Source organism: Saccopteryx bilineata, chromosome 5, assembly GCF_036850765.1.
Source record: "Saccopteryx bilineata isolate mSacBil1 chromosome 5, mSacBil1_pri_phased_curated, whole genome shotgun sequence".
Taxonomy (NCBI): Eukaryota; Metazoa; Chordata; class Mammalia; order Chiroptera; family Emballonuridae; genus Saccopteryx; species Saccopteryx bilineata.
In genome coordinates this window covers 18,435,219-18,463,030 of record NC_089494.1, presented here as the reverse complement: position 1 = coordinate 18,463,030, position 27,812 = coordinate 18,435,219, and the positions used below count along the sequence as shown (strand labels likewise).

Here is a 27,812-nt window from a genome sequence, read left to right as displayed (position 1 = left end):
AAGGGGGGATGTCAACCACGGTGGTGATTCAAGTAAAACGTTCTTCCTCTGTACGCACGTTGGTTCTACTGAACCAGTAGTTCTGGGAGCCCCAGGGTCCCTGTGGGTTGAACTCACGGAGGAGTTCACAGAGAACCGACACCAGGGGCTCCTGCAGACCCTGCCCTGGCGATCGGCAGGTGGCCCCGATCTGCTGGAGGGGGTGCTACCTCAGGTGCTGGGCAGGGAGACCTTGCCCCAAAACTCCAAAATACCAGGGTGAGGGGTCACCCCTCAGGACTCAGAGAGGGAGTTTCTGGGTAGTAAAAGGGCAGGTCATTATTCTGAGAGGTGACTCAGAGTCAAGGTGCAGAGAGAGATTAGATAGATTTCAGACTGTCATCATGAAGCTGGATCCACAGGAGGCACGTGACTTTTTATTCAACATGAATTATTAGTTCAAGGAGCACTTGTGGAGGGTAACCCTGTGCCAGGCTGGTGGTAGGCTCGGTGGGGAATGGGGTGGCCTCCAGCCTGGTCAGAAGGGGCAGGAAACCAAGGATGAAGTGCTTCAGGTTGTCCTCTGCCTTGGTGTATAATCTGAATCACTCGGAAGTTTTATTTATTTACTTTTTTTTATTTTTTTTTTAGATTTTATTTATTCATTTTTATTAAAGAGAGAGAGAGAGAGAGAGATAGAGAACAGGGGGAGGAGCAGGAAGCATCAACTCCCATATGTGCCTTGACCAGGCAAGCCCAGGGTTTTGAACCGGCGACCTCAGCATTCCAGGTCGACGCTTTATCCACTGCGCCACCACAGGTCAGGCCATCACTCGGAAGTTTTAAAAGCAACCATGCCTCGCCTGACCAGGCGGTGGCACAGTGGATAGTGTGTCGGACTGGGATGCTGAGGACTCAGGTTTGAGACCCCGAGATCGCCAGCTTGAGCGCGGGCTCATCTGGTTTGAGCAAAGCTCACCAGCTTGGACCCAAGGTTGCTGACTTGAGCAAGGGGTTACTTGGTCTGCTGTAGCCCCCCTCCCCCCCCGTCAAGGCACATATGAAAAAGCAATCAATGAACAACTAAGGTGCTGCAACAAAGAATTGATGCTTCTCATCTCTCTCTGTTCCTGTCTGTCTGTCCCTATCTATCCCTCTTTCTGACTCTCTCTCTCTGTCTCTGTAAAAAAATAAAATAAAAGCAACCATACCTCACCTCTCAAAAGGCAAAAAAATAAAGTACCCCTGTCCAGGCCTAATTAAATCAGAATCCCAGGGGAAGTGGCCTGCACACCTGAGCGTCTGTATTATTTAAAAGCTCCCAAAGTTACTCTGGTGAGCGACCAAAATGGAGAACACAGCTACAGGTCAAAACCGAAAGCACCATAAACGATCCCATAGAAGCAGCTTGGGAAAAAGGAGGTCCCTTCCAGCTCAGTGGGTGGAGGGTGGTTCACTGTCATTCATTCCTTCAGCCACCCAACCCAGCAAAGTGCCACACTGTGCTAGATGCCGAGGAGTTCAATGCTGAGCAAATAAACCGGCTGCTGTCCCTGTGGAGTCTACACTGTGTGGGCCAGCAGAACAGTAATTGAGGGCTGTTTCAGGGTAGCTGGGGAGGGACAGAAAACTGCTGCATGTACTTTTTTATTTTGGTAAAATATAAGATTTACCATTTAAAATTATTTATTTATTTATTTACTTTTTTGGATTTTATTTATTCATTTTTATTAGAGAGAGAGGGGAGAGAGAGAGAGAGATAGAGACAGAACAGGGGGAGGAGCAGGAAGCATCAACTCCCATATGTGCCTTGACCAGGCAAGCCCAGGTTTTTTTTTTTTTTTTTTTTTTTAAGCCCAGGGTTTTGAACTGGCAATCTCACCATTCCAGGTTGACGCTTTATCCACTGCGCCACCACAGGTCAGGCCAGATTTACCTTTTTTTTTTTTTTTTTACAGAAGCAGAGATAGACAGGGACAGACAGACAGGAACAGAGAGAGATGAGAAGCATCAATCATTAGTTTTTCGTTGCGCGTTGCAACACCTTAATTGTTCATTGATTGCTTTCTCATATGTGCCTTGATCGCGGGCCTTCAGCAGACTGATTAACCCCTTGCTGGAGCCAGCGACCTTGGGTCCAAGCTGGTGAGCTTTACTCAAACCAGATGAGCCCGCGCTCAAGCTGGCAACCTCGGGGTCTCGAATCTGGGTCCTTCCACATCCCAGTCCGACACTCTATCCACCGTGCCACTACCTGGTCAGGCCAGACTTACCATTTTAACCACCTTAAAGCATACAATCCAGTGGCATTCAGCCCGTTCACAACATTGCACGACTCTCACCTCTCTATCTAGTTCTAGGCGGAAACTCCATACCCAGTAGCAGTGACTGCCCATTTCCCTCTCCCCCCAGCCCCTGACAACCATGCTATCTCTATGGGTTTGCCTGTTCTGGATATTTCATATAAATGGAGTCATACAATACAAGGCTTCTGGGTCTGGCTTCTTTCACCAAACATAATGTATTCAAGGATCGCCCATATTGTAGCACGTATCAGTACTTTTTATAGATAAATAACACTCCATTGTGGGAATATATAACCTTTTTTTTTATCCATGCATCTGCTGTTGGCCATTTGGGTTGTTTCTACCTTTGGGGCTATTGTGAATAATACTATGAACTTCACGTATAAAGCATTTGTTTGAATACCTGCTTTTTCCATTCATTAGGGTATATGCACTTTTCAACTCTTATTATTCTTTGCTTTCCTTAAAAAATAAAAGTCTGTGCCCTAGCCAGGTGGCTCAGTGGATAAAGCGCCATCCCAGTGCACTGAGGTTACAGGTTCTATGCCCGGTCAGGGCACATATGAGAAGCAACCAATGAATACACAGCTACATGGAACAAAAAGTTGATGCTTTTCTCTCTCTTCCACCCCTCTCTCCCTGCCTCTCTCTGTCACAAATCAATAGAATAAATTTTTTTAAATTAAGAAAAATTCTGTATGGCCTGAACCATGGTGGTGCAATGAATAGGCCATCTAGCTGGAATGCTGAGATCGCTGGTTCGAAACTCCAGGCTTGCCCTGTCAAGGCACACACAAGAAGCAGCTATGAGTTGCTTTCTGCTCCTCCCCCTTGCCTTTCTCTCTCTTCTAAATCAATAAAATATTTTTTAAAATTAATATATATATATAAACTGATTTTTTAAAACCAAGTTTTGATAAAAAAATTTTCAAAAAGAAAAACAATTTGAGATTAGATAAAGAAGAGCCTTGAGTAATAGGCTAAGGAGTGGGGGCTTTATTCAGAAGGTGATAGGGTCCCTGGCCAGTTGGGTCAGCGGTGGAGCATTAGCCCAATGTGTGAAAGCCCTGGGTTCAATTCCTGGGCAGGGCACACAGGAGAGCAACCATCTGCATCACCACCTCTCCCCACCTTCCTCTCCTGCAGCCATGGCTCAAGCAGTTTGAGCAAGTTGGCCCCAGGTGCTGAGGATGTTTTCCTGGCCTTGCCTCAGGCACTAAAATAGCTCAGTTGCCAAGCAACAGAGCAGTGGTCCCAGATGGGCAGAACATCTCCCAGTAGGGGCTTGCTGGGTGGATCCTGGTTGGAGCGCATGCAGGAGTTTATTTCTGCCTCCCCACCTCTCACTTAACTAAAAAAATAAAAAGAGAGAAAAGAAAAAAGAAAAAGAAGGTGGTAGGGAATCAGGGTAGATGTATGAGGAAGAGAGTGACAAGATCAGAGCTGGGTCTCGGCTCTCAGCCAATTAGGGCAGTGGTCCCCAATCCCTGGGCCACAGACCAGTACTGGTTCATGGGCCATTTGATATCGTTCTGCAGAGAAAGAATAAATAACTTACATTATTTCCGTTTTATTTATATTTAAGTCTGATCGATGTTTTATTTTTTAAAAATGACCAGATTCCCTCTGTTACATCCATCTAAGACTCATTCTTGATGCTTGTCTCGGTCACGTGATACATTTATCTGTCCCACCCTAAAGGCCGGTCTGTGAAAATATTTTCTGACATTAAACCGGTCTGTGGCCCAAAAAAGGTTGGGGACCACTGAATTAGGGCCCAGAGAGGAGACAACCTCCCTCTCCTCCCCCAGGTCCCTGAGCCCTGGCTCCTGGCAGAGTTGAGAGATCTAAGGGCTGGGCTGGAAGGGCAGCACCTGAACCCCAGGGCACTCCCAGCCTCTCAGGCCTTCCTCACGGCTCTTTCCCCCTTAGGCTTGCCGCCATGACCAAACTGAGCACTCAAGTCAAAGGCTCCCTCAACACCACCACCCCTGGGATACAAATATGGAGGATCGAGGTAAGGTCTGCCTGGACATGGGGGATGCGAGGGCTGAGGGAAGGAGAGGCCTGGGCTTACTCTGACTGTCCCCCAGTCCTTCCCTGCTGGTGTGGGAACCCCTGGTGCCTGTCCCTCAAGTGCCCCTGCCCCTCTCCTCAAATCAGCTTCTTCCTCCTGCTCCTTTATCTCCTCGCATCTCTCCTCCTCCCAGCTCTCCACCAACTTCTATGCCTGAGGGAGGAGGAGGTGGGGGTGGGGGTCCTGGGAGGTCCAGGCGGCCCCTCTGAGCTCCCCTCTCTCCCCAGGCCATGCAGATGGTGCCCATTCCTCCCAGCACCTTTGGTAGCTTCTTCGATGGTGACTGCTACGTTGTCCTGGCTGTGAGTGCGGGGTAGGCAGGGGTGGGGGCTGAGCAGAGACCAAAGCCCACTGTGCTGTCAGGGAGGAAATGTGAGGCTGGGACAGTGGAAAGAGCTGGCCTGGCTTGACCCCTAAGACAGTCCTCACGGGTTGTACCCAGGTGCCCGCTTAGGGGCCTCTGAGCTCCCAGATGAGGTGACCTTCTGTGTATTTATAGTCTTGGGGACCACTGAGCTGATGGAGTGTCACCTTGCCTTGACTCCACATTTCCAAAATTCATCATCATCTCCATATCACCTTCTTGGTTTTGGCCACATTCTGGTACCACCAGTACTATTATAAATGTGTTTGTATCATTTTTTGTTGTTTTTTTTTTTTGGTTTTTTTTTGTATTTTTCTGAAGTTGGAAACGGGGAGGCAGTCAGACAGACTCCCGCATGTGCCCGACCAGGATCCACCCGGCATGCCCACCAGGGGGCGATGCTCCGCCCATCTGGGGCGCTGCTCTGTTGCAACCAGGGCCATTCTAGCACCTGAGGAAGAGGCCATGGAGCCATCCTCAGTGCCTGGGCCAACTTTGCTCAAATGGAGCCTTGGCTGCGGGAGGGGAAGAGAGAGACAGAGAGGAAGGAGAGGGGGAGGGGTGGAGAAGCCGATGGGCGCCTCTCCTGTGTGCCCTGCTGGGAATTGAACACAGGACTCCTGCACACCAGGCCAATGCTCTACCACTGAGCCAACCGGCCAGGGCCTGTATCATTTTTTATATAACTCACCTTTAACATTTAAATACATTTACTTAAAAATATAACTCTATATTATTACCACAAGTGCAAAACTGTCCCATGTCCCAAACAGAAAGTAGCCATAAAATATTTACATAATAATTTCATATATACATTTGTTGGTATATCACCTAATCACCCCATGGACCTCTGATGCACATCACTTTGGGAAATGCTGTTATAGTCCAGGGGGAAGCCACTTGCCCCTTGCCTCAGAGGGTCTATGGAAGAGCTGGAGCCACAACTCAGGGCTCATCTGTGGCCCAGGCCGCATGTGCGTGAGAGACCATTCAAAGCAGGGAGGCAGGAGAGGGCTGTGGGAGCCCAGGGTCTCAGGTACAGTGGACATCCCCCCTCTCCCTAGATCCACAAGACAGGCAGCAGCCTGTCCTATGACATCCACTACTGGATCGGCCAGGCCTCATCCCAGGACGAGCAAGGGGCGGCTGCCATCTACACCACACAGATGGACGACTTCCTGAAGGGCCGGGCTGTCCAGCATCGTGAGGTCCAGGGCAATGAGAGCGAGGCTTTCCGAGGCTACTTCAAGCGGGGCCTTGTGTACGGAGGGGCACGCTGCAGGCTGGGGAGTGGGACCAGGGCTGGGAGGAACATTGTAGGCTGGGGGACAGAGCTGGAGCGGGGAGGGAGCCTGAGGCTGGGGGGGGCATAAGGGTGATTTGTGCTCACCTTTCCACTCCCCACCCCCATTTCTGCTGCTGCCTTGTCCTTGGTTTTCATCCTTCCAGGTGTTGTCTTTGGCTGCCCAGACAAACACCATCCTGAAATTCTGTAACCGTGTAGCATGAATTTTCATTAATCAACCTTCAAGGCATCACATCAAGTCTCCCCTCTAACCAACCGGCAAATGACTGCTCCTCTCTCTAGAGCAGGCCTTTCACACTAAAACCCACATTACAGATTTCCTTGAACAGTCTGAAGTTCTAGCCTCTGAACTTTTCCTGTGGAAACGTGGTCAGGAGCCAAGTTGCTACTGATCCATAGGATAGGCCAGGAGCTCTCCAGTTAGCCACAGTCCCCACTCCTCCCTTTTGTCTTGCTGCTCCCCCTTTTCCCACACTTACAGCAGAATTCACTCCTTTGGGCATTTGAGCTGGCACCTCTCTTTTCTTAGTCTGCTTGGGCAACCATAGAAAAATACAGAAAATATGAAAAATAAAAATAGACTGGGTGGCTTAAACAACAGAAATGAATTTCCTCACAGTTCTAGAGGTTGGCAAGTCCAAGATCAAAGTACCGGCTTTGATTCAGTTGCTGGTTGGGAGCTCTCCTGCTGGCTTGCACATGGCTACTTTCTCACTGTCTTCGTGTGGTGAAAAGAATGAAACTCTATGATGTCTCTTCTTATAAGGACGCTAATCCCATCATAAGGGCCCCACCCCCATGACCTCATTTAAACCTCTTCTAAATCTATTATCTCTGAAAGGCCCCATCTCCAATTCCATCACATTGAAGGTTAGGCCTTCAACATGTGAATTTGGGAGGGGACACAATTTAGTCCATGGACTCTTACCTTCTTTTCTTTCTCTTCAATCCCTGCCCTCAGAGTCCTGTCCTATCCTTCCACATTACTATGCGTCTGTCTTTGAACACCTCTCAGCAGAAGAGAGACTGAGGTGAAGTGAATGAGGCAGACTAGGGTACAAACGTTAAGGAGGCACTCACTGCCAGTCCTGCAAATATAGGCAACATGCCAACCTTACACTTGCATGACCCTAAGACTGAATGTCTCCTTGAAGATGGCACCTGAGGGGCCTCATGCACCTCACCCTAGTCACAGCCCCAGCCCTCAGATGGCCCCATGGCAGACAGGCAACTTGTCACACTTCCCAGCCTTCTCTGGGGGTCAGCTCACCTCTCTTCTCAGGATTCGGAAGGGGGGCGTGGCTTCCGGCATGAAACACGTGGAGACCAACTCGAGCGATGTCCAGCGCCTGCTGCATGTGAAGGGCAAGAGGAACGTGGTAGCTGGAGAGGTGGGCGTCAGCCAGAGTCCCAGGACATGGCCTCCTGTCCCCTTCCAGTCGCCGAGGAGGGGAGGGGTGGGGACAGGGAGGCGATGGGGAAGAGAAGATGAACGATGGATGGAGGCTAAGTCAGGTCTGCACCTCCCCCGTGGCTCTGCAGGTGGAGATGTCCTGGAAGAGTTTCAATCGTGGGGACGTTTTCCTCCTGGACCTTGGGAAGCTTATCATCCAGTGGAACGGACCGGAGAGTAACCGCATGGAGAGACTCAGGGTAAAGCTTGCCGGTGCAGGACTGCTCCCACCAAGCCCCGCCCTCCCCCCTCCCCAGCTCCTGCACACCGCGCCTGCCTCCCCCACAGACTGGCCGGCCCACCCGCATGTCCCCAGGCCTCTCTGCCCTGACTGCCCGGGCCGGCTGTTTGAAGGTGGACCAAAGTCTCCCTGTGTTTGGGGAGAGGTATGCTTGCTAGAGTCGCAGGGACAGTTGTGGCTAATCCCCTGAGACTTAATGGGTCCCTGCTGTGTGCCACACCCTCTGTCAAGCGCCGGACCCAATGGAGAATGAAGTGGGCAGAGCCCTGCCCTGGCTCTGGCGTCCAGCTAGTCATCCAGTGTATGGGGGAACAAACATGAGCGGAATAGCCGAGGAGGAGTGGGGTATGCAGCTCTGAGGATTCTGGGAAGGCTTCTGGGAGCTGGTGAGGGTGGGGAGGAGGAGGCCCTAAGGTAGGAGAGAAATGGCTTGGGAGAGGTGACTGCCAGAGCAGCCAGGGCCTCAGACGGCGGGTCCAGGGGGCTTGGAAAGGAGGCGAGCAGGTCTCGCAGAGGCATGCTCTGTGGTCAGAAAGAAGGCTGTGGAAGAGGGCTCGGGTCTGTCCTCGGTGACAAGGAGGCTATAGAAGGCCCTCTGTCTTCTGAGGGACAGAAGGAGATGAAGGGGCTGAAGGGACACAGGGAGCCCTCTGTCAGTAAGGTGAGGAGGGGCAGGTGCCCCAGCTCCTTGGCCTGGGAAGGAGGGATCCACTGGATTTGGGTGTCGAATGAGGGTGGAGAGAGTGAGGCGGAGTGCAGGGCGTTGTGCTTGAGCAATTGTAGGGATGGAGAGTTCCCTCTCCCGAGATGGGAAAGATCAGGAAGCAACAGATTTGGGAAGAAAATCTCGAGTTGTTTTATACATCTTACAGTGGGGCTGTCGTGGGAGCTGGATAAATGGGGTGAGAGCAGGAGCTGGGCTGGAGACAGAAATATGGGCCTGGATGAGCGACAGACATCCCTGGGAGGGAGGGGGCCTGGGACTCAGTGCCCATAACTGAACAGTGGACATTGGGCTGAGGCTGAGGAGGGTTAGCCAGGTCGTGTGTGTGTGTGTGTGTGTGTGTGTGAGAGAGAGAGAGAGAGAGAGGGAGAGAGCACATGTGGACTGTTCATCTTGTGGCGGGTGTCTGTGTACTATCTGTGTGTGTGTGTGTGTGCACAAAGCACACTGTATATGTGCACATGCGAAGCTGTGTCTACACGTGTGTGCGTGTGTGTTCGAGTATGCTATGGGCAAAGAGACAGAGTACTGTGATTTTCAGAGCTCAGCTTTGTCCAAAACTGTGAAGTAAAAGTCACAAATTTCAAACAATGCCAAAAATGAAGACCCACAAGGCTACCTGCAACGGATTCCGCCAATAAGGACACCCGCTTTCCCAAAGGGCTTTCACCTGGTTTCCTCACACGCACCTGGTGCTTTTCTCCAAGGAGAAAAGGGAGGTGCCTCACCCCTCGGGGTTGCTGCGGGGGGGGGGGGGGCTGTGGTCCTCTGGCGTGGTGTGGGGCGGTGGGCGCTGCCCTGTCACCTGCCAGCTTCATGGGTCACCTGGGGCCTCCCTGCAGGGCATGACCCTGGCCAAGGAGATCCGAGACCAGGAGCGAGGTGGGCGGACCTACGTGGCAGTGGTGGACGGGGACAAGGAGAAGGAGTCCCCGCAGCTGATGGAGGTCATGAACCACGTGCTGGGCAAGAGGAGGGAGCTGAGGGCAGCCGTGCCGGACACGGTGGTGGAGCCTGCTCTCAAGGCTGCCCTCAAGTTGTACCAGTGCGTGCCCAGCTGGGCCCCTCCTGGGCGCTGGGGGACTTCGGGGTGCCCTGGCTGAGAGGCGTGAGACCCCTCTGACCCATGACGTACCTTTGTCCTGCAGCGTGTCTGACTCAGAGGGAAAGCTGGTGGTCAGAGAAGTGGCCACACGGCCACTCACACAAGACATGCTCAGTCACGAGGTGAGAGGGTCTGGACGGCCCCCAGCCCTGGCTCCCTGCCCTCTGCACTCTGCCCGCGCTCCCTCCTAAACCTCCTGTGCCAGCAGCTGCCCAGCCCAGTGCGCCGCCCCGGGCTCTCATCCTGGGTCTCCTCCCCTCTAGGACTGCTACATCCTGGACCAGGGGGGCCTGAAGATCTACGTGTGGAAGGGGAAGAAGGCCAACGCCCAGGAGAGGAAGGGAGCCATGAGCCAGGCCCTGGTGGGTATGGGGGCGGGGAGGGGTTTGTCAGGAGAGGGGAGAGAAACAGGGTCCAGCGGGGAGAAGGAAGCGGGGTCAGACTGGGGCGATGGCGGCCGTGTCATCATTGGGACCAGGGGAAGCTCTGGGCCTCACCCAGCTGGGGGCCTGAGGGTCTGTTCTGTGGCCATCTGCACACCAGGCAACCCACCAGGCAGCCCCAGGGCTTCCTCAGGGTATGGGTTCCTATCTTGTAATGCTGGTGGCTGAGGCCAGGCGGGTTCATGTTGGATTCAGGCAGACTACAGAAGAACCATGGAGCTGAAAGGCGTTGGGCCGTTCTCGTTTATTGGATTCATAGAGGCGGGCTAGCGAACAGGCACGGGGAAACTGCTTCTTATGGTGGAGGGGGTGGACAGCAAGCAAATGGGAAAGCCACCCCTCTGAGGGACAGTACCTATAGCCTTATGTAGGCTACACACACGTGGCTCTCTGTCACATGCTCACACACTAATCATGCAAAGTGCTTGCAGCCGGAAAACAAGTGAGCAAGCCTAATCACAGCTGTTTTCCCTACAGACCTCAGGCTGGGTTTAGAGAAGGGAGGGAGAAAACTAGAGGCTGTCCTTCCCAGAGAGGATGGGGTCAGCATGGGACAGGGCCAAGTCAGAGTCTGGGGTCACCGTTGGGCTGGAGTCAGTCACTTGAACTGGCTCAGAGTCAGCATCCGATTGAGGGTTGGGTTCATGGTTGAAGATGGGGCTGAGGGCCAGGGTTAAAATTGAGACGGGGTCACGTTTGGGATCAGAGTTGGCCTTGGGGTGGGGGTCAGAGGTAGGTTTGGGTGGTGTCAAGTGTAAGGTCTGGTTTGGGGTTGGGACCAGAGCAGGTTTAGCATTGGGACTAGGGTTGGGTTCCGGTTTGGGCTCAGGACCAGGAGTAGGTGTATGGTAGGTCTGACTGGGGTAAGAGCCAGGCTTGCACTGAGGGATGGAGGTTAGGGGCGGGACACAGCCCCAGTCAACTCTCTCTTCCCAGAACTTCATCAAAGCCAAGAAGTACCCCCCGAGCACGCAGGTGGAGGTGCAGAACGATGGGGCCGAATCTGCCGTCTTCCAGCAGCTCTTCCAGAAGTGGACAGTGCCCAACCGCACCGCAGGCCTGGGCAAAACCCACAGCGTGGGCTCCGTGGGTAAGGGCCAAGCAAGCAGGGCTGGCTGGGAGCCGAGAGTGGGGCCAGGAGGGAGGGCCCAGACCTGCCTCCTCTCCTCCTTCCTGGCCACGCCTCTTCCATGGGCATGTTTACCTTGGTCTGTGCTGCCCAGCTGGTATGGGGACAGAAGGGGACATGGATAAACTCAAGAGGTGTCACAAATGGGAGCTGAGAATGTCCTTTCATTTGGAATGCTATTGGTCTCCCTCAAAACCAAATAGTTCAGTCTCTCACCAGACAATACTGGCTGAGGGCAAGCTCGGTGCCAGGCACCTGGGGAGGATAAAAGGGTTGTCCCTCTCCTGGCCGCCCGGGTGCCCTGGTGGAGCAAGAGTCTTAGTTAGGAACAGGGAGGGATGGTTCTGTTGATAACCCTGCCACAGGTAACCTGGGGTAAGTTATTAAATCTCTTTGGTCTCAGTTTCAGAATCTCTAAAATGGGTCTAAGGATTATAGCTACCACTCAGGGCTGTTGTGAGGATCTGGGGACCTCAACGAGTGACACTCAGTGTCATGATTCCCCTCACTCCAGCCAAGGTGGAGCAGGTGAAGTTTGATGCCACATCCATGCACGTCCAGCCTCAGGTTGCTGCCCAGCAGAAGATGGTAGACGACGGCAGTGGGGAGGTGCAGGTATGGCCAGGGGAAGGAGACCCGCCTCTGGGTGGGAGAGGTTGGTAGAGTTTGTCCTGGACCTCACACTAGCCTGGTACTGGCCCCAGGTGTGGCGCATTGAGAACCTAGAGCCGGTGCCTGTGGAGTCCAAGTGGCTGGGCCACTTCTATGGGGGCGACTGCTACCTGCTGCTCTATACCTACTTCATCGGTGAGAAGGCTCACTACCTGCTCTACATCTGGCAGGTAAGGCCCTGCCCACCCTGTCCAGAACACAGCCAGCTCCGCTTCTACCCACTGTACCCTTGCCTAGTCGCCATCCACTTTGTGTTGAATACTCCTGGTCATAGGGAGTTCACCCTTCTTCTATCTTGGGACTACTTTGGCTGTGAGATCCCGCTGACACTGAGGACCCCCATCCACAACCCTTTTCCCTTTTTGAGTCTCTCTTCCCATTTCTGTGGCTTCCTGCACTTCCCCTTCACCTGCTCTGACTGGGCTTCTGGGCCCAGATGTGGAGCAGGGAGATGCTTGGGTGCTGGGGGCAAGGGGAATGGTAACCATGGTGTTTCCCCAGAAAAGGTACAGTGAGGAGAGGTTTGGAGTCAAGGCTGGGGTTACAGGTGGGCTGGGCTGGGCTGGGGCTGGAAAAGGACTGGGTGTAGGGTTGGGATGAGAACTGAGATCTGGGTCAGTTTGGGGTTTGGGCTGTAACCAAGGTGGGATTTGATAGGGAAGACAGTTGGGTTTGAGGCCAGGTCAGACTTGGGGATAGAGTTGTTGCTGAGGCCAGGGGTGGGGTCAGAATCAGGGCTTGACCTCATCTCACCCTGGTCCATTCTGCCGCCCCCAGGGCAGCCAGGCCAGCCAGGATGAAATCGCGGCCTCGGCCTATCAAGCTGTCATCCTGGATCAGAAGTACAACGATGAGCCGGTCCAAATCCGAGTCCCGATGGGCAAGGAGCCACCTCATCTCATGTCCATCTTCAAGGGACGCATGGTGGTCTACCAGGTGTGGCTGCTGGACTGAGGAGCCTTCAGTACCCATAACTGAGGGCAACTGAGGCGGGGTGGGCATCCAGGAGATGGGGAGGGGTCAGGGGCGGGGCCAGGGCTGTGGGTGGAGCCCATTCTCTGTGGGAGAGGACTGTTGAGTTTCCATCACCCACATGGAACTGGTAACAGCCACTCAGTGCTTTTAAAAAAATCCATGTAAGGAACACCTTAGCATGTACAAATACTGTTCCCCTCTTCACCCCAATTCTTCAGATCCTTTACAAAGGAAGTCATTTTGGCTAGATTTGCCTAAATGATGGACCTGTCCCAATTGCATTAGTGCCTTCCATCGTAGTGAAATGCCTTCTGCATTCATTTAAGCAACAGTCTGTTCATTGACCATCTACTAAGTACACAGCTCTCTCTGCAAAGGGCCAAGGGAGGAGCAGAATGCCACGCTGACACTGTTTACCACCTTGTTGAGAGAGCAGTGAACAGTCTGTGGCACCATGTGGTTAAATGCCAGGAACACAGGTTGATTTAAAAGGAGACTGTGAATACAGCGATCGGGGAACAGGCGTGGGGTTCCTGGGAGAAAAGGGGTTTGGAGGAGGTTTTGACGTTGGGGTCAGTTGAAGAGCTGAGCAGAGGTATGAGGAGGGCATGCGATGCTGAGGAGCACAGCAAGGAAAAAGGCCCAGAGGAAGGGGTCTGTGGGGAACAGTGAGAAGCCTGGCCGAGGTAAGCTGGAAGGTTTGGAGAGAGCAGAGTAAATCTGGAAAGGCCATTTGCGCCTCCAAGGCCCCTCTGAAGAGCTGGGTGTAGTCTATGAGCAGCGGGAGGCTGCAGAAGGTTTTTGAGGAGGGAAGCGCCATGACCAAATGTTTTGGAAAGATTCATTCGCTGGATCAGCGGACCTGGAGGGGCAGGCTGACCCTGCCCCAACCGCTTCTCCCCTCTGGTTCTCTGCACCTCTCTAACCCCCCTCCCCATCTTTATGAAGTTCCTCTTGCTTTCTCCTCACACCCTGCAGGGAGGCACCTCTCGGGCTAACAACCAGGAGCCCGTGCCCTCCACACGGCTGTTCCAGGTCCGCGGAACAAGCACCAATAACACCAAGGCTTTTGAGGTCCCAGCCCGGGCCACCTCCCTCAACTCCAATGATGTCTTCATCCTCAAGACCCAGTCCTGCTGTTACCTGTGGTGTGGGAAGGTGTGTGTAGGTCCCCCTGCCTTGGAGCCGACCGGGTCACGGTGGGCGGCTCTGGCTGAACGGGCCCTGCCCACCTGCTTCTTGGCTGCCTCGAGCCCTGTCCCCTCTGCAGCTGTGAGTCTGGCCACCCTCAGATTCCTACCTCTGTCTGAGTCAGTATCTCATTGTTTGTCTCTGGCCAGCCCTATCTGTCCTCGTATTGTTCTGTCTGTACATCTTAGGCTCTATCTCAGTTTCTCTGTGCCTGTCACTGCCTCTCCATCTGTCTGTAACGAGGACTCTTGGCCTCTTGTAGTCCTTTCCCTGCCCTGTAAGGACAGTGAAGGTGATCTTGCCTCCTCTGCCATTCTTTGGAGTGTCAGGGCAGAGGACAGGATGGGAGGACCATCCCTGCGTCAGCTATGTGCTCAGGCTCCTAATCCGTGGGAGCCCCCACAGACCTGGGGGCTCAGTGCATGTGGCGGAAGGGTGTGGGTCAGCATGGCACTAGAGGTGGTCTCCCCCAGCACCGCCAGCCCCCCTTTTCTTAGGGCTGTAGCGGAGATGAGCGGGAGATGGCCAAGATGGTTGCCGACACCATCTCCCGGACGGAGAAGCAAGTGGTGGTGGAGGGGCAGGAGCCAGCCAACTTCTGGATGGCCCTGGGTGGGAAGGCACCCTATGCCAACACCAAGAGGTAAGTGACTATGGGGTCCCACTGCCCCCAGCTCACCTTCCATGGCTGGAGAGCTTCTCAGCACCTCCACCCTCATGGCCCAGCGCCTGCAGTGGGCATGGATTGAGGACCCTGTGTGCCTGAACCCCTGAGCCACAGGATGAGTCAGGAGAGTCCACGCCCTTGGAACCTCTTAGGCACAGCGCTGTGTCTGTCCTGCTTACTGTGGTCTGCCTGGGGCCTGGTGGGGTTGTTTCCCTGCAAAGAGAGTTCACAGCTATTGGAGGCAGCTCAAAGAAAGGGGCGGGGCTATAGGTTTGCCCTTTGGGGGGAAGCTGTCAGAGCCCACTGAGTCTGCCCTTTGGAGTTGACACAGGACCCGAATGCTGAGGAGCACCAACTGTAAACTCTTTCAAATGGTTTTTCTTAAGCAGACTCATGACCTCTGGTTCAAAAGCCAAAGGGCATGTACTGCAGTAGCAGCAGGAGGAATAGAGGGAAGGTATCAGAAAGAACTTCCTAACAGGATTAGAGAAGAGCCACTGGAATGCATGTCCTGGGAAATCAGTGGGAATTCTTCCGTGGAACACTCTTAGACTCTTGAGAGGGGACACCTTTTGTGTGATCAGAAGCAGCATTTTCCTAAGAAGTGGACTTTCCATGTTGTAGTCCCTCCCTCGGAGTTCTGTGTCCTTGACTTTCCTTTCCCCATACCTCCCTCCTGCCAACATGATCTTCTCTCCATCCTGCAGACTGCAGGAGCAAAACACGGTCGTCACCCCCCGGCTCTTTGAATGTTCCAACCAGACTGGGCGCTTCCTGGCCACAGAAATCCCTGACTTCAATCAGGATGACTTGGAAGAGGATGATGTATTTCTGCTTGACGTCTGGGACCAGGTAGGACCAAGACCTGGCCAAGAAATAGTGGCTTTAGGGATAGAGTAGATTTGATGTTTTCTTGGCTCCCATATACATTCTTCCTGGAAGCAGTATAATGAACACAGGAGCCTATGCTGCATAGGAGGTATCTTTCCCCAAAGTCCAATTTCTTTCACGTGACAGAGGAGTGTTTTTGAGGGCCAAAACACACATTTGGAGAATATGAAAGTAGAGAGCCTCTGTCCAACCTCCTCGTTGCCCATATGCAAAGTCAAGGCCAGAGGGGCCTGTCTAAGGCCAGGCTGCACTGTTGGACACCTGAGCCCGGGTGACCTGAGGCACAGCCCCGTGGGCCAGGGGCACAGGAAGCACTGACGGGGCTCCCCATTCTCCGCAGGTCTTCTTCTGGATCGGGAAGCATGCCAACGAGGAAGAGAAGAAGGCCGCCGCCACCACGGTGCAGGAATACCTCAAGACGCACCCCAGCGGCCGGGACCCGCAGACCCCCATCATTGTGGTGAAGCAGGGACATGAGCCCCCAACCTTCACAGGCTGGTTCCTGGCGTGGGATCCCTTCAAGTGGACTGTGAGTGGCCCCAACCCACCCTGGTCCTTACAACCCAGCACGTCTCTGGGTGGCTTCTTCATGATACCCCTCCCCCCCAGGGCAAGGTGGACGCCCGGGCTTCTCTGTTCTGTTGTGATAGGTGACATGTGATATATTTGTAAAGGGGTTAGAGGGGCCTTCAAATGAAAAGGAGGGCTGCAGTTAGGACCATTGAACCCTTGGGTGAAGGTGACGAAAGAAAGTCTATCAAAACCCAGGCTAGGCCCCGGCCGGTTGGCTCAGCGGTAGAGCGTCGGCCTGGTGTGCGGGGGACCTGGGTTCAATTCCCGGCCAGGGCACACAGGAGAAGCGCCCATCTGCTTCTCCACCCCTCCCCCTCCTTCCTCTCTGTCTCTCTCTTCCCCTCCTGCAGCCGAGGCTCCATTGGAGCAAAGATGGCCCGGATGCTGGGGATGGCTCCTTGGCCTCTGCCCCAGGCGCTAGAGTGGCTCTGGTCGCGGCAGAGCATCGCCCCGTGGTGGGCAGAGCCACGCCCCCTGGTGGGCGTGCCGGGTGGATCCCGTTTGGGCGCATGCGGGAGTCTGTCTGTCTTTCCCTGTTTCCAGCTTCAGAAAAATACAAAAACAAAACAAAACAAAAAAAAACAAACCCAGGCTAATGACAATACCTCGCTTGTACACTAGATTTAGCTCAAAGGTATTGGACCTTAGTCCTAAGAGCCGTACTGGCTACTTAAATTTAAATTAACTTAATGAAGAATTTTTTAAAATTTACTGATTTCAGAGAGAGAGAGAAGGTGGTAGGGGGTGTCAGGGAGTGGGAAGCATCAAGTCGTTTCCCATATGTGGCCAGGCAAATCTGGGTTTTCAAACTGACGACCTCAGCATTCCAGGCTGATGCTTTATCCCCTGCGCTACCACACAGGTGAAATTAATTAAAATGTAAGAAAATTAAAGATTCGATTTCTCACTAGCCACAATTTAAGTGCTCAATAGCCGCATGTGGCTCGTGGCTGCCATTTGGACAGCACAGAAAGAGAACATTTCCACCCTCACTGACACTTCTACGGAACAGCGCTGGTGGGTCCTCAACCTCACAGAAAGAAACGTGTCAGTTCTAAAGGGCAGACCGATGTCTTCGTGGCATTAAATTCTAAGCAAAACGGGTCATGCAGGTGGTCCTCACCTGAGAGACGGTGAGTCAGACTTCCTAAACTGGCCCCAGATAGAAGCAGAAAGCAGGCCCTCAAGGTGGAGCCCCACAAAGGTTTCTGCGGGAAGGAGGAAGGCTGAGGTTAGAGCGAGTGCTGGCCTGGTGGCTCTGGGTGTGCTAAACTGGCAGGTCAGGGAAACAGTTTTGATTAATTTCCTCAAATACATTTAAAAGATTCAGTGGATGATGGGCTGAGTTTAGTCTTGAGGATGGATTCAAACAAATCTCACGGCTGCAAATCCAGGTGCCCGAACTTCTTCATTCCACATCAGGGTCCCACGCCGACATCTCAGCAGCCTTCCCTCACCTCGAGTCTGTGCTGGCTTCTCTCTCAGACTTCACTCACTGATTCAGCCTAACAGAAGCTCAGGATGTGCCGTGCTCGGTGCAGGCCCCGGGGACATGGAGTTGGGGCCCCTCATGGTCCCTTCTACTCTCCCTGCTCCGTGGCAGCGTCATCCAGCCTCCTTTTTCAGAGACCTTCCTCCAGCCTCTGCCCAGCTCCCTCTTGCCTTCCTCAGCCCCAGGCCCTAGGTCAGCCTTCTTTCAACTCTAGAAGGAAAAGGGTCTTTTGTGTCTTCTGTTGAAAACCAGGTCTAATGTCTTACTTGCTTTATATGCAGAATGCCAAATCCTATGAGGACCTGAAGATGGAGCTTGACAACTCTGGGGACTGGAGCCAGATCACTTCTGTGAGTGTGGGGCAGGTGGCTGGGTCTAGCAGTGAACATGTGACCATAGTCAGACCTGCCAGGGCTGAGGAAGCTCCAGAGAAGATGCCGGTGTCCTGTGCCTTCCTTCCCACCATTTCCTCCCACTTCTCATGGCAGTTCTTGCTGTTTCACTTCAGTGTCTCCAGCTCTTTTGTCTTTTCCATTCACTAGTGAAATGATTCCCAAATTTTATCATGCATAAGAGTCAGGTAATGGGGTGCTGGGGGTGAGGGAAACATAGGAGACTGGAGATTCCAAGGTCCCACTCCCAAAGATTCTGGTTTACAGAATTGGGTTGAGACCCAGGAATATGTGTGTTTTTCATAAAGGGTCCAGGGAATTTGATGCCATTAGTCCCTAGATGACGCTTTAGTTTGTGGGTCCAATCTACTGTGTTGTGTTATTATGAGTGTGTGTATGTGTATGTCCGTGGGCCACTGGGGGTCATTATAAATAATGATTTCTCTACTATTGTCCCCCTTGAGGTCCCTTCTACAGGCAGAATAACTTCAGTCTTTCAGCTAGTTACAGAAATATATGTAGGCTGGATCCAGGCCTGAGCTATGGAAACATGAAAGCAAAACCTATCCTTTGAGAAGTTGCAGGGGAAGCAAAGCCAAGTTGACTTGGCAGAAATGTGTCCAGGACACGGGAGCGATTTCCGAAGCTCCCCGATGTAATTGGCAGATAACACACATGGCTCCTCTGCCCCACCCACAGGCTGAGAACCCTGAGGCATTCATAAACTTTTTTTTTATTAGACTGATGGTATAGGCAGAAAAGCATAGATAAGTCAAGGCTATGTGACTGTACAGATGACAATTTCAAAACAGATAAGAGAAAGAAAGTCATAAATGTCCTAGGTAGACTTCAAATGTCTGGGGGAAAGTCATCGAGAAGTTAATATGTCATAGAACAAAATAGTCATCTTGAGTCAACTGGCTTTGGTTGGATACGCACCACCAAGCTTTAGCTTATGGGTCCAATCTAATGTGTTGTGTTATTATGAGTGTGTGTATGTGTATGTCGGTGGGCCGCTGGGGGTCATTGAAGGCGTCTAGAAGGAGGTGTCCGAGGGTCCATGTTGACTGCAGAGAGGACACAGCCTGGGAGGTAGCCACAAACCAGCTGAAGTAACAGTGGTTTCCTTTCCTTCCCTAGGAGATCACAAGCCCTAAACCGGACGTGTTCAATGCTAACAGCAACCTCAATTCTGGGCCTCTACCCATCTTTCCCCTGGAGCAGTTGGTGAACAAGCCCATGGAGGACCTCCCTAAGGGTGTGGACCCCAGCAGGAAGGAGGTGGGTCAGGCTTAAGGGGACAGAAGGGTGAATGCTTGTCCATTCGTCGGACAACACTAATTGACCCCCGATGGTGCCCTGCTGAGGACTAGGTGCTGGGGGTGTTCTGGTGAAGAAAACATACCTGGCCTCTGCCTTCATGTGAAGTTACTGTCGGTACGGGGAGATGAAAGGGGGCCTGATTACACTATTTAATTGTAGTGAAGATAAGTGCCGTGTATTATTACAAAAAGCAACCTGATTTAGCAACTTCCTTCTGAAAGGCGAAGAGGAATTTTTCAGGCAGAGTGGGTTATTTCTGGAGAAGGGAACCACACAGACGAAGCCCAGAGGCAGGAGAAAGCGCAGGGCGGACTGCAGCGTGGGAATGCTGGCAGCATGCGGGTTGCTGGGGTTGGGCGACCCAGCTGGCGGGGTGGGCTGAACTGAGCAGTGCTCTCTATGCTACCCGTGTTAGGGACAGTGGTGTCATCCTGAAAGTGGAAGGAGCTATTATGGTGAAGCAGGAGGGGGGCAGTCAGTCAGGTTTACGTCTGCAGCTCAGTGAAGAACGCATTGGAAGGTGGCAAGAACCGCAGCCCTAAGTTAGGCTGAGAGGTAGATGGGAGCTTAGAATAGAGGTGCTGGTGCGGAAGGTGAAGGGAAGGAGATGGTTTAGAGAAATATTAGGAGGTAAAATTAATGACACTTGGTGTCAGATAAAGGGTGAGAAAGAGGGGGGAAAATTGTGTGATTCTCTGAGTTTAGTGGGAGACACGTGGTTTGAGGCACCCTGGAGACATCCGGGTTGAAATATATGCTTGGTGGGCAGGCGATTCAGGGCAGCGCTGGGGCTGGCTGGTAGCTGCCGCTGCAGCTGGCATGGACCACCTGGGCGGAGAGTTTGGCAAGAACTTATTAAAAACACATTTCTAATATTCATTCCCACTTCATGAAGATCTAAAATAGACTTCAAGTCTAGCTTGATGGGATACTGAGAGAAAAGAAAGTTTACTCTGTGTATAATAAGCCATAAAGAAGTCTTACAAATGAATGAATGAATGTACAGAAGAGAGATGCCCGATTTCTCCAAGAAGACCCAAGTCAACCGTTAGGGGTTTGGGATCTATATATGTGGAAGTGTATTGTTCCCAGAGCATTGCATCCTGCCTTTCACCTTGGAGACCACGTTCATGCTTTCCCTCCCTGATATGCCCACCTGTGTCCTCACCATACTGGAAAGATCCCAATATATTATTCACAATAATATTACAAACATGATTTGCCCAGGCCCATGGCATTTAAAGTGCTCTATAAATGTCGGCTGTATCTGCTTTTGCTACTCCTGAGAAAACAGGTCCAGAGAAGGGAAGTGACTTGCCTAATGTGACATATCTAGTTAGTAGCAAAGACAGACCAAGAACCAGATCTAAGCTTGCAATCCAGCTGCAGGCGGTTACCAAACTGTTCTGAGTCCCAGTGTTACCATCACATCATGCGGCACAAAGAAAGGATTTCTACAGGGAAGGGTAGCCAAAGTTATTGAACCAGTTGATTGACTGGAGGCTAAATGGATTGCTAATTTTGAATGAAGCAAATAGAACCAACACAACCCCAACATAATAGAAGCAGTCTAAGAAGTCTTAGAGCCTTTTAAAAAAATCAGTTGTCGATTTTTTTTTTTAAATCATGGGAATAGCATACTCTTGTGGGTTCAATGCCAAGAGGGGAGGGCAGGAGAGGTCTTCAGACCTCTGGCTACTTTTCAGTGACAATGAAAAGTGGTGGGTCTGGCTGCAGGCAGTAGCAAGAGGGTAATCTGTGTTTGAGTACCAATGAGTAAGCCAGAGAGAGGCGGATGTGGGCATGGGTGAGGTCATTAATGAGCTGGCAGGACTGCAGGGTTCAAGAACAGGGCCAGAAGAAAGATATAAGTCCACTGGGATAGGCAGTCCCTGCTATCTAGCTTAGGGGTCAAAGTCCAGAAGTCTCCACCAAGCTTGCAGAGCCAGCCTGGGGGGGGCCAGAGATGGCACCTGAACCCACTCATGGACCAGACACTGCAGACAGTTGTGAGGAACCTGGCAAGGTAGGGGAATGCTAGACTTGGCATAAGCAGCTCTTCCCTATCTACTGATGCCCAAACCATTCACGAATATGTACTCTTCTTTCAAAACAAGGCACTCCACTACCCTGCCTGGGGGAGTGGGTAGGGCTCCCAAGAACCTTGAGGAGGAGAATGCTGAGGGGCTAGAGGCAAATCTAATGACAGGTTCAAGAACTGGGGCATCACAACCACGTAAGCTTGCAATCCAGCTGCAGGTTTACCAAGCTGTTCAGTTCAGGGCTGTCTGCGGGAGTCAGCCAAGTGTTCCCCAGAGCAACTCCCTGTACTGGAAAAGAAACCCAATGCATTCGCCCCATCCGGTTCCCTCCTGGTGCCTGGGGGAGCCGAGATAACCGCTGGAGTGCTGTTTTATATCAGCTTTAATTTGGGGTTCTTACTTGAATGTACCTGATGGCATTTAGCTTGCCTGAAATAGTATCACTCTCATATTAGCTGGCTGCAAAGGGCATGTCAAGCAATCCCCTCATTTTATAGCTGAAGACTCCTAGGCCTAGGAAGGCGACTCCTAGCTGTAGGTTGTTTGGTAAGTATAGATAGATATGTGAACATGAGACCTTGTTTCCAATATCCTTTCATATGTAACATTTTCATTCCCCATAAAAACATTGCAAAGAAGCAAAAATTGGCCTTTAAGAAATCTCTCCCATTTTATGGTGGAAAACTAAGACCCGGAAAGAGAAGCAACTCTGACCAAACGAAGTCACGTCCTAACTTTTACTTCAGGGCTAGTAGTGTGAGCTTGACCATGGTCAAAGGAAAAGCTCAATATACCTCACGTTTATTACCACCCTTTTTATGACATTCCCAATACAGAGGTCAAATTTCTTGGACTTCAGTACCCCCCCATCCCTGTCCTGGCTCTAACAGTGCCTGTTTTTGCTCTTCATATGATTGCTATACCACACCTATTATGACTCATCAAAGCAAAAGCAAACCTTGGGGAAGAATGTGATCTTGACTCTGGGTCCCTCTCTTGTAGGAGCACCTGTCCCTTGAGGATTTCAGCAAGGCCTTTGGGATGACTCCAGGTGCCTTCTCTGCCTTACCTCGATGGAAGCAACAAAACCTCAAGAAAGAAAAAGGACTATTTTGAGAAGAATGGCTGTGGTTGCAAAGCAGTTTTGTCTGATGGCTGGTATCAATCCTTTACTAATTGAGATTTTGCACTTGTATCTGGGCAGCAGGCTATGGCCACGCTTGTTTACAAAGCTCTTCCTCCAGAAAGATGGTTCCTCCACAGGGCCAGTGCTCCCAATCCCGGCTCTCGAGAAAGCGGTTCCATTTCTACCCCTGGGTGCGGCATCACTTTTAACCATCCAGTTCGAGAGCCTCCCCTTCTTAGAAGAGCAGCCAAACACTCCAGGGACCATCTGTTCCGAGGAGTCTTCCACAGGCTGTAGCAGCAGCAGGGAGGCTGAGGGTTTTTCGGTTTTACCCCTTTCCCAGAGTAATGGTTTTTCTTGTCACATATGCTTTCCTCACTGCCTTCCTCGGGCTGTAAGTTAAAGGGAATCCCCTCTTTGAAAGAGCTGAATGACCTAGGAGATGGCCTTAAGTAGGCTTCACAATACTTGCTTAGGTTGAGGCAGAAAGGCAAGTATGAAATGCAAATGCTATTCCACCTCCTCTTAATAAGCAAAGGAAGAGCACAGCAAAGGCCGTGGCTGGTTTACAAACTGCTCCCCAGACCTCTGCAAAGCCCCAGAGGCTCCTCAGGCGAAACAGCCGGACCCTCCGTCACAGTGGGCTTGCCATCCCATTTCCTTTAGGGCTTAACAGTGCTGCACGGAAGTCCAAGTCCGAAGGCCAGCAGGTGATTTCCACCCCTTCAACAACCATTGTATGTGTCTGCAAGAATATGTTCTTTTCAGAAATAAGTCAAACTTACACAAGGTTAATAAAGGCTTTAATTTCACACGCACAAAGAAAAAAAAACTCTATGCATAATTTAAAAAGGAAATCAAAAGGAAAAACTGTAATGGATACAGAGGAACAGTTCTGCTAAAACACAGATAAAGTGCCGCTCCATACAAAACAAAACATAAAGAATTAGAACCAGAAGTCACTCTGAACAAAAAGAAAATCACCTCACAGATGTGGCCAAAGCTGCCAGCAAACCTGGTAGTGGCTCAATTAGGCAAAGTGTCGGAAGCTTACTTCTAGTTTCCTTTCCATAGCACAAACACTAACAGGCCAGAGCAGTCAGAGGGAGGGGCAGCTGGGGGCCACAGGTGTGGACAACCCCATGTGGTCCCCTTCTTCCCCTGCGAACCCCTATTCTGAATAGGCGAGTTCAGTCGAGTGCTCTTCTGTTTTGGCATCTGACCTAACAAAGCTGGGTCCCAATCCAGACCCTAATCCTCTCTCTTCTTACACCGGCGTAAGTGCCTGTTCTTCAAACCTCTGTACTTTAAGACTTCAAGTCCAATGTTACCAAAATCAGTTGCTTAGTCATACCGGTACACTTTGTATTAAAACTTCAAAACCTCGGACACATAGCACACATGGAGAGGGAAATGTCCTCATTCTTTATAAATATGATACAACTAAAGAGACTGCCTGAAGTCTAGTAATCAAAGCATGCGTAAAGGAGTCAATGATTGTGGTGAGACACAGCAAGAGAATTCTGTCACAAAACTCTCAAGGCCTAACATAAACTACAGTTTCCCAATTAAAAAAAATATTTTTCAGATGTTAATAACTCTTATTAATAGAGACAAAATTAGGATTTTCAAGTAATGCATTAGATGTTATAGGGCAGAAATCTGGTTTTCATACACATTTAAAGAGAGCATTACTTAGTGTAAAGCAAGATGGGAGGTGGAAAAGGACAAATCTGTTTTGTGGGGACATTTTATGTGACGTGCAACTGGTACAGGGTTGGCAATTTTTCTAAAAATCTCCACATATATACAAGATCCATGTGTACTTGGAGATCTAGCTGTTTCCTTCCCTGATTTAAAACACTACCTAAGGGGGTCAATTCAACAGGTCAAAAAAAGGTTGGATGACTAAGAGCATATAATGTGTCACTTAAGAGGGCAGTGAAGAGTGAGCAAGGGCTATGTTCTTATTTACTGTAATCTCTCTTCAGACCACAAATGAGTCTATAAACTACCTTCTTTCTGTATGTGCCCACCTTGTCCCCCAATGCTCTCTCTGCACTCATAATGTTCAACTATATATGAGATACTGCCAAGAATTTCTTTAATTTACTTGTTTTCAAATAACTTTCATTATGCAACTATATCTGTAGCTGTAGCTATGTTTATATAGCTACACAATGGTAAGTGAAGAATAGAAGGATAAGTCAAGTCATGACTTTCTTGCTGAGGTTTTAATTATTAAAGCTTCTCTTTTTATAAGAATTTTACACTAGATCAAAGAAAGACATGTGTAGTCTAATGTTTGCCTCCCAGAGTTAGCTGATATTTAAGTATCACTGCATTCTTCTTAAAATGTAAACACGTTTACATGTTACATTTGCTATTGAGCCATTAAATTGGGCCTGACACGAACATACCATGGCAAGTAAACAAACAGCTTTTAGAATAAAAACATAAATAGAACAAGTCATGAATTTATTTCTTTTCTATGTTGCTGAAACAAATGAGTGTGCACACATATAAATATATTGCCTACAAAACAGTCTATGTTCTCACAGGCTTAAATTATAGTCATGGCTACTAAAGTGACAAGAGATTTATTTGGCCACATGCAACTTCCAATTCTCCGTAACAACATTAGCTGATAAGAATCAACACGTTTGAATTTTAGTTTTCCTTTCCAAAAATATTCCAATTAAGATCAGATGTATGCAGAGCTAAGTGCTGTCGGGTTCCAATTCAATGTCATTTAGAGAAATGAAACCACCGGCGGTATTTTCAATAGGGAAGTTAGTTATTGTGCAGGCTGCCTGGAACTGAAGCACTTTGTCCCCATTTAACATGCTCAATACCCCATCCTCTGATTCTGAGCAAAACTGATCATACTGCACAAAAAAAATATTATTTACTTACCATTTTCAAAGAAACAAAACCAAAAACAAACCCCATCAACATGGTCCAGGTAAAAATAAAATCTCCATCCGTATTCATTAATCACTTCACTAAACCAAAATAAGAAAGTAACTGTAAAAGGGTTAACAGTTAAAGGAGTGAAGGGCGAGAGAGAGACTGACCAGGCCACAACAATGAACAGCTATCAAGGAAAATTCAGCGAGATAACTCATCTACCCCAGCAACCTGTATTCATTCCTCTAATAAGTCCGGCCCAAAACATGAAAATCAAGTCAAATTAGGTTTCTGAGCCGAGAGTGCTTCTAACCCACACACCACACGCAAGCCATGAAGAGCATGTCAACCTGGGCACTCTAGGCTTGTGGCATTATTTCTCATTTTCTTCTTATACCCTAATGTACCTCTCACTTCGAATCATTCCCAATCATTTTTAATGGCACCTCTCAAGCAGACACAGGGAAGGGAAGTAATAAACAGCTAAAAACTCTGACCACCACTTCATTTGTATGAGAAAACCAGTTATTTTCAAGAAAAAAACAAGGGTTCCCCAGTGAAAACAAAACAAAGTCTAGTTTTTAAAACAAATACTTTCCCCTGCTCTATACTACTACTGCATAACCTACCACCATACCACCTGAAACCTTCACTAGAGTAATATCTAAGTAAATGGTAGGAGGCTAAGCTTTTATCAGTAGTTAAGCGAAAGTGCTGGGGCTGTTTATAACGCAAAGATTTAAAATTTTAGAATAGGTTACTATGGCAGAACAAGTTTCAAAAGTGGGGCGGGAGCTCTCTTAAGGCAATTTTCCAGAGAAGATGTTGCATCTTCTGTGATGTACTTAAAAATGTTTTCTCCCCTGGAAAACCTGATATGGTTTTGTCCCGACCTCAGAACAAATGGGTAATCTTGTTAACAATAAAAGAAAGAAAAAAGAAACAAAATATTGAAGGTTTCATTTTGCTATATTTAACTCTGTATGATCCTAATGATCACTGGGCTCACAAAATTATTTTTTGGACAGAATTCTATTCTCAAACTCATTCTTTATATGGTTTTACAAGCTGCTTAACCAAGCTGATGTCAACTGAGTGACTAATATAGCACTTAATGTTGTACCCCCATTTAACCTCAACTCAAAGCACCTAAAAAGATAAATATATTATGCACCTTTGTTATGCGTTAGTTCTTGTGATCGACTAAACCAATCACATTTTAATTCCCACCCTGTTTTAAGGGCAAAGCCAGACAGTGAATGGTTAAATGTTTAAGCTTTATCCTATAGCCCGTGTACTTATTTCACACTTGTAGCAGGGCTCTTAGCTTCAGTGGTCCAGAGTTTTAGCTTTAACACAAGAACACTCCTCTTGACTTCTCTGAGACAGAGATGCTAGCATTCTTCCTTTCCCTAGGTATTCTCGCTCAGGAGTCCCAATTTGGGCAATATTATTTCTCTGCCTCTTCAAGTTTTGGTTGAACCATTAGGATAATGCTTGTTCCATAAAAGAATGATACAGGAAAAAAAAAAAAAGATTCTATCTTCACCACCATAACAATATAGATGAAATACAATGAACATACTATGCGAAGTCTCTTTAAAGAAAATACAAAGTGTACAATGAATACCAAATGTGGGACCTTAACACATTCTGAGCACCAACAATCCATTTCTTGGGACTGCATGTAAACAAGCAAAAGCAGAACAAATTCATGAATTTTTTTTATAAAGCCCCCCAAGTCAGGTGGCAGAAATACCCCTCCTCTGTGAGGAGGACAAACTGTCATTAGTGTAACAGGGAGAGCTGATTTTCCAGTGAACTTTACTAATAAGAAACACACATGAAAGATTACAGACTTGAGTGAAACTACTCAAGGAACATAGAAACTAATGCCAACTGATATGTATATCTCCACACATTTCTCAGATGAATGGACTGACAACTTCATTTCTTCTGCAAACTGCTGTGCTACTAATTCTGAGTAGGCATCCTCTGGTGGCTCACCCTAACTCTTTAAGGCTCCATTCATTCTACACATATGTGTGTATGTACATATATATACATATATATTTACAACATGTATTTCTAAGACAAAAAGAAGTGCTACTCTTATAAGAGGAAAAGAAGATAATCAGCTATAGAGGTGAGACCAAAGTTTCCCTAAAACAATAAGCATGGAGCATTCCGCCTAGTTGCAATTTTCGTCTTTTGGTTTGGCCCTGAGCTGTTTGTTGCTCCCGCATCAAGCAGAGTTCCGAATTCTCCTCAGGCAGAGGAAAGGTGAGTGGGTGACAGTAGGGAGAATATGCAGTGCACACTGCCAACCCGGGAGTTTGTCCCTCACGAGGCCTGACGAGTGGGTTTCCCCACTTCCGTACTAAGAGCCTGAGAGTTCTTTTCTGTTTCCAGCAGCTCATCAAAGATCTCC

General features: G+C 49.7%; 2 protein-coding genes across 7 annotated transcripts in view; one reads left to right on the top strand and one right to left on the bottom strand.

Annotated features, from left to right (window-relative positions):
• VIL1 (villin 1) overlaps window positions 1-23,294 on the top strand; it is a 25,065-nt gene extending 1,771 nt beyond the window's left edge. Inside the window, exons 2-21 of one of the 2 annotated variants that reach the window (XM_066233334.1) lie at window positions 4,218-4,302; window positions 4,590-4,664; window positions 5,791-5,987; window positions 7,315-7,423; window positions 7,575-7,685; window positions 9,293-9,495; window positions 9,599-9,677; window positions 9,819-9,917; window positions 10,935-11,088; window positions 11,642-11,742; window positions 11,832-11,969; window positions 12,577-12,735; window positions 13,753-13,932; window positions 14,463-14,608; window positions 15,340-15,484; window positions 15,864-16,052; window positions 17,870-17,938; window positions 19,121-19,261; window positions 22,348-22,503; window positions 23,138-23,292. In XM_066233334.1, the coding sequence (XP_066089431.1) occupies window positions 4,228-4,302; window positions 4,590-4,664; window positions 5,791-5,987; window positions 7,315-7,423; window positions 7,575-7,685; window positions 9,293-9,495; window positions 9,599-9,677; window positions 9,819-9,917; window positions 10,935-11,088; window positions 11,642-11,742; window positions 11,832-11,969; window positions 12,577-12,735; window positions 13,753-13,932; window positions 14,463-14,608; window positions 15,340-15,484; window positions 15,864-16,052; window positions 17,870-17,938; window positions 19,121-19,261; window positions 22,348-22,461 (2,484 nt within the window). In that variant the 5' untranslated portion in view covers window positions 4,218-4,227 and the 3' untranslated portion in view covers window positions 22,462-22,503; window positions 23,138-23,292. Of the gene's footprint in view, window positions 1-4,217; window positions 4,303-4,589; window positions 4,665-5,790; window positions 5,988-7,314; window positions 7,424-7,574; window positions 7,686-9,292; window positions 9,496-9,598; window positions 9,678-9,818; window positions 9,918-10,934; window positions 11,089-11,641; window positions 11,743-11,831; window positions 11,970-12,576; window positions 12,736-13,752; window positions 13,933-14,462; window positions 14,609-15,339; window positions 15,485-15,863; window positions 16,053-17,869; window positions 17,939-19,120; window positions 19,262-22,347 lie in introns of both variants that reach the window. The other variant, XM_066233333.1, reaches the window with a different exon arrangement.
• USP37 (ubiquitin specific peptidase 37) overlaps window positions 23,258-27,812 on the bottom strand; it is a 92,588-nt gene continuing 88,033 nt past the window's right edge. For all 5 annotated transcript variants that reach the window (XM_066233329.1, XM_066233331.1, XM_066233328.1 and 2 more), the window contains one exon: window positions 23,258-27,812. In XM_066233329.1, coding sequence (XP_066089426.1) covers window positions 27,725-27,812 — 88 coding nt within the window. In that variant the 3' untranslated portion in view covers window positions 23,258-27,724.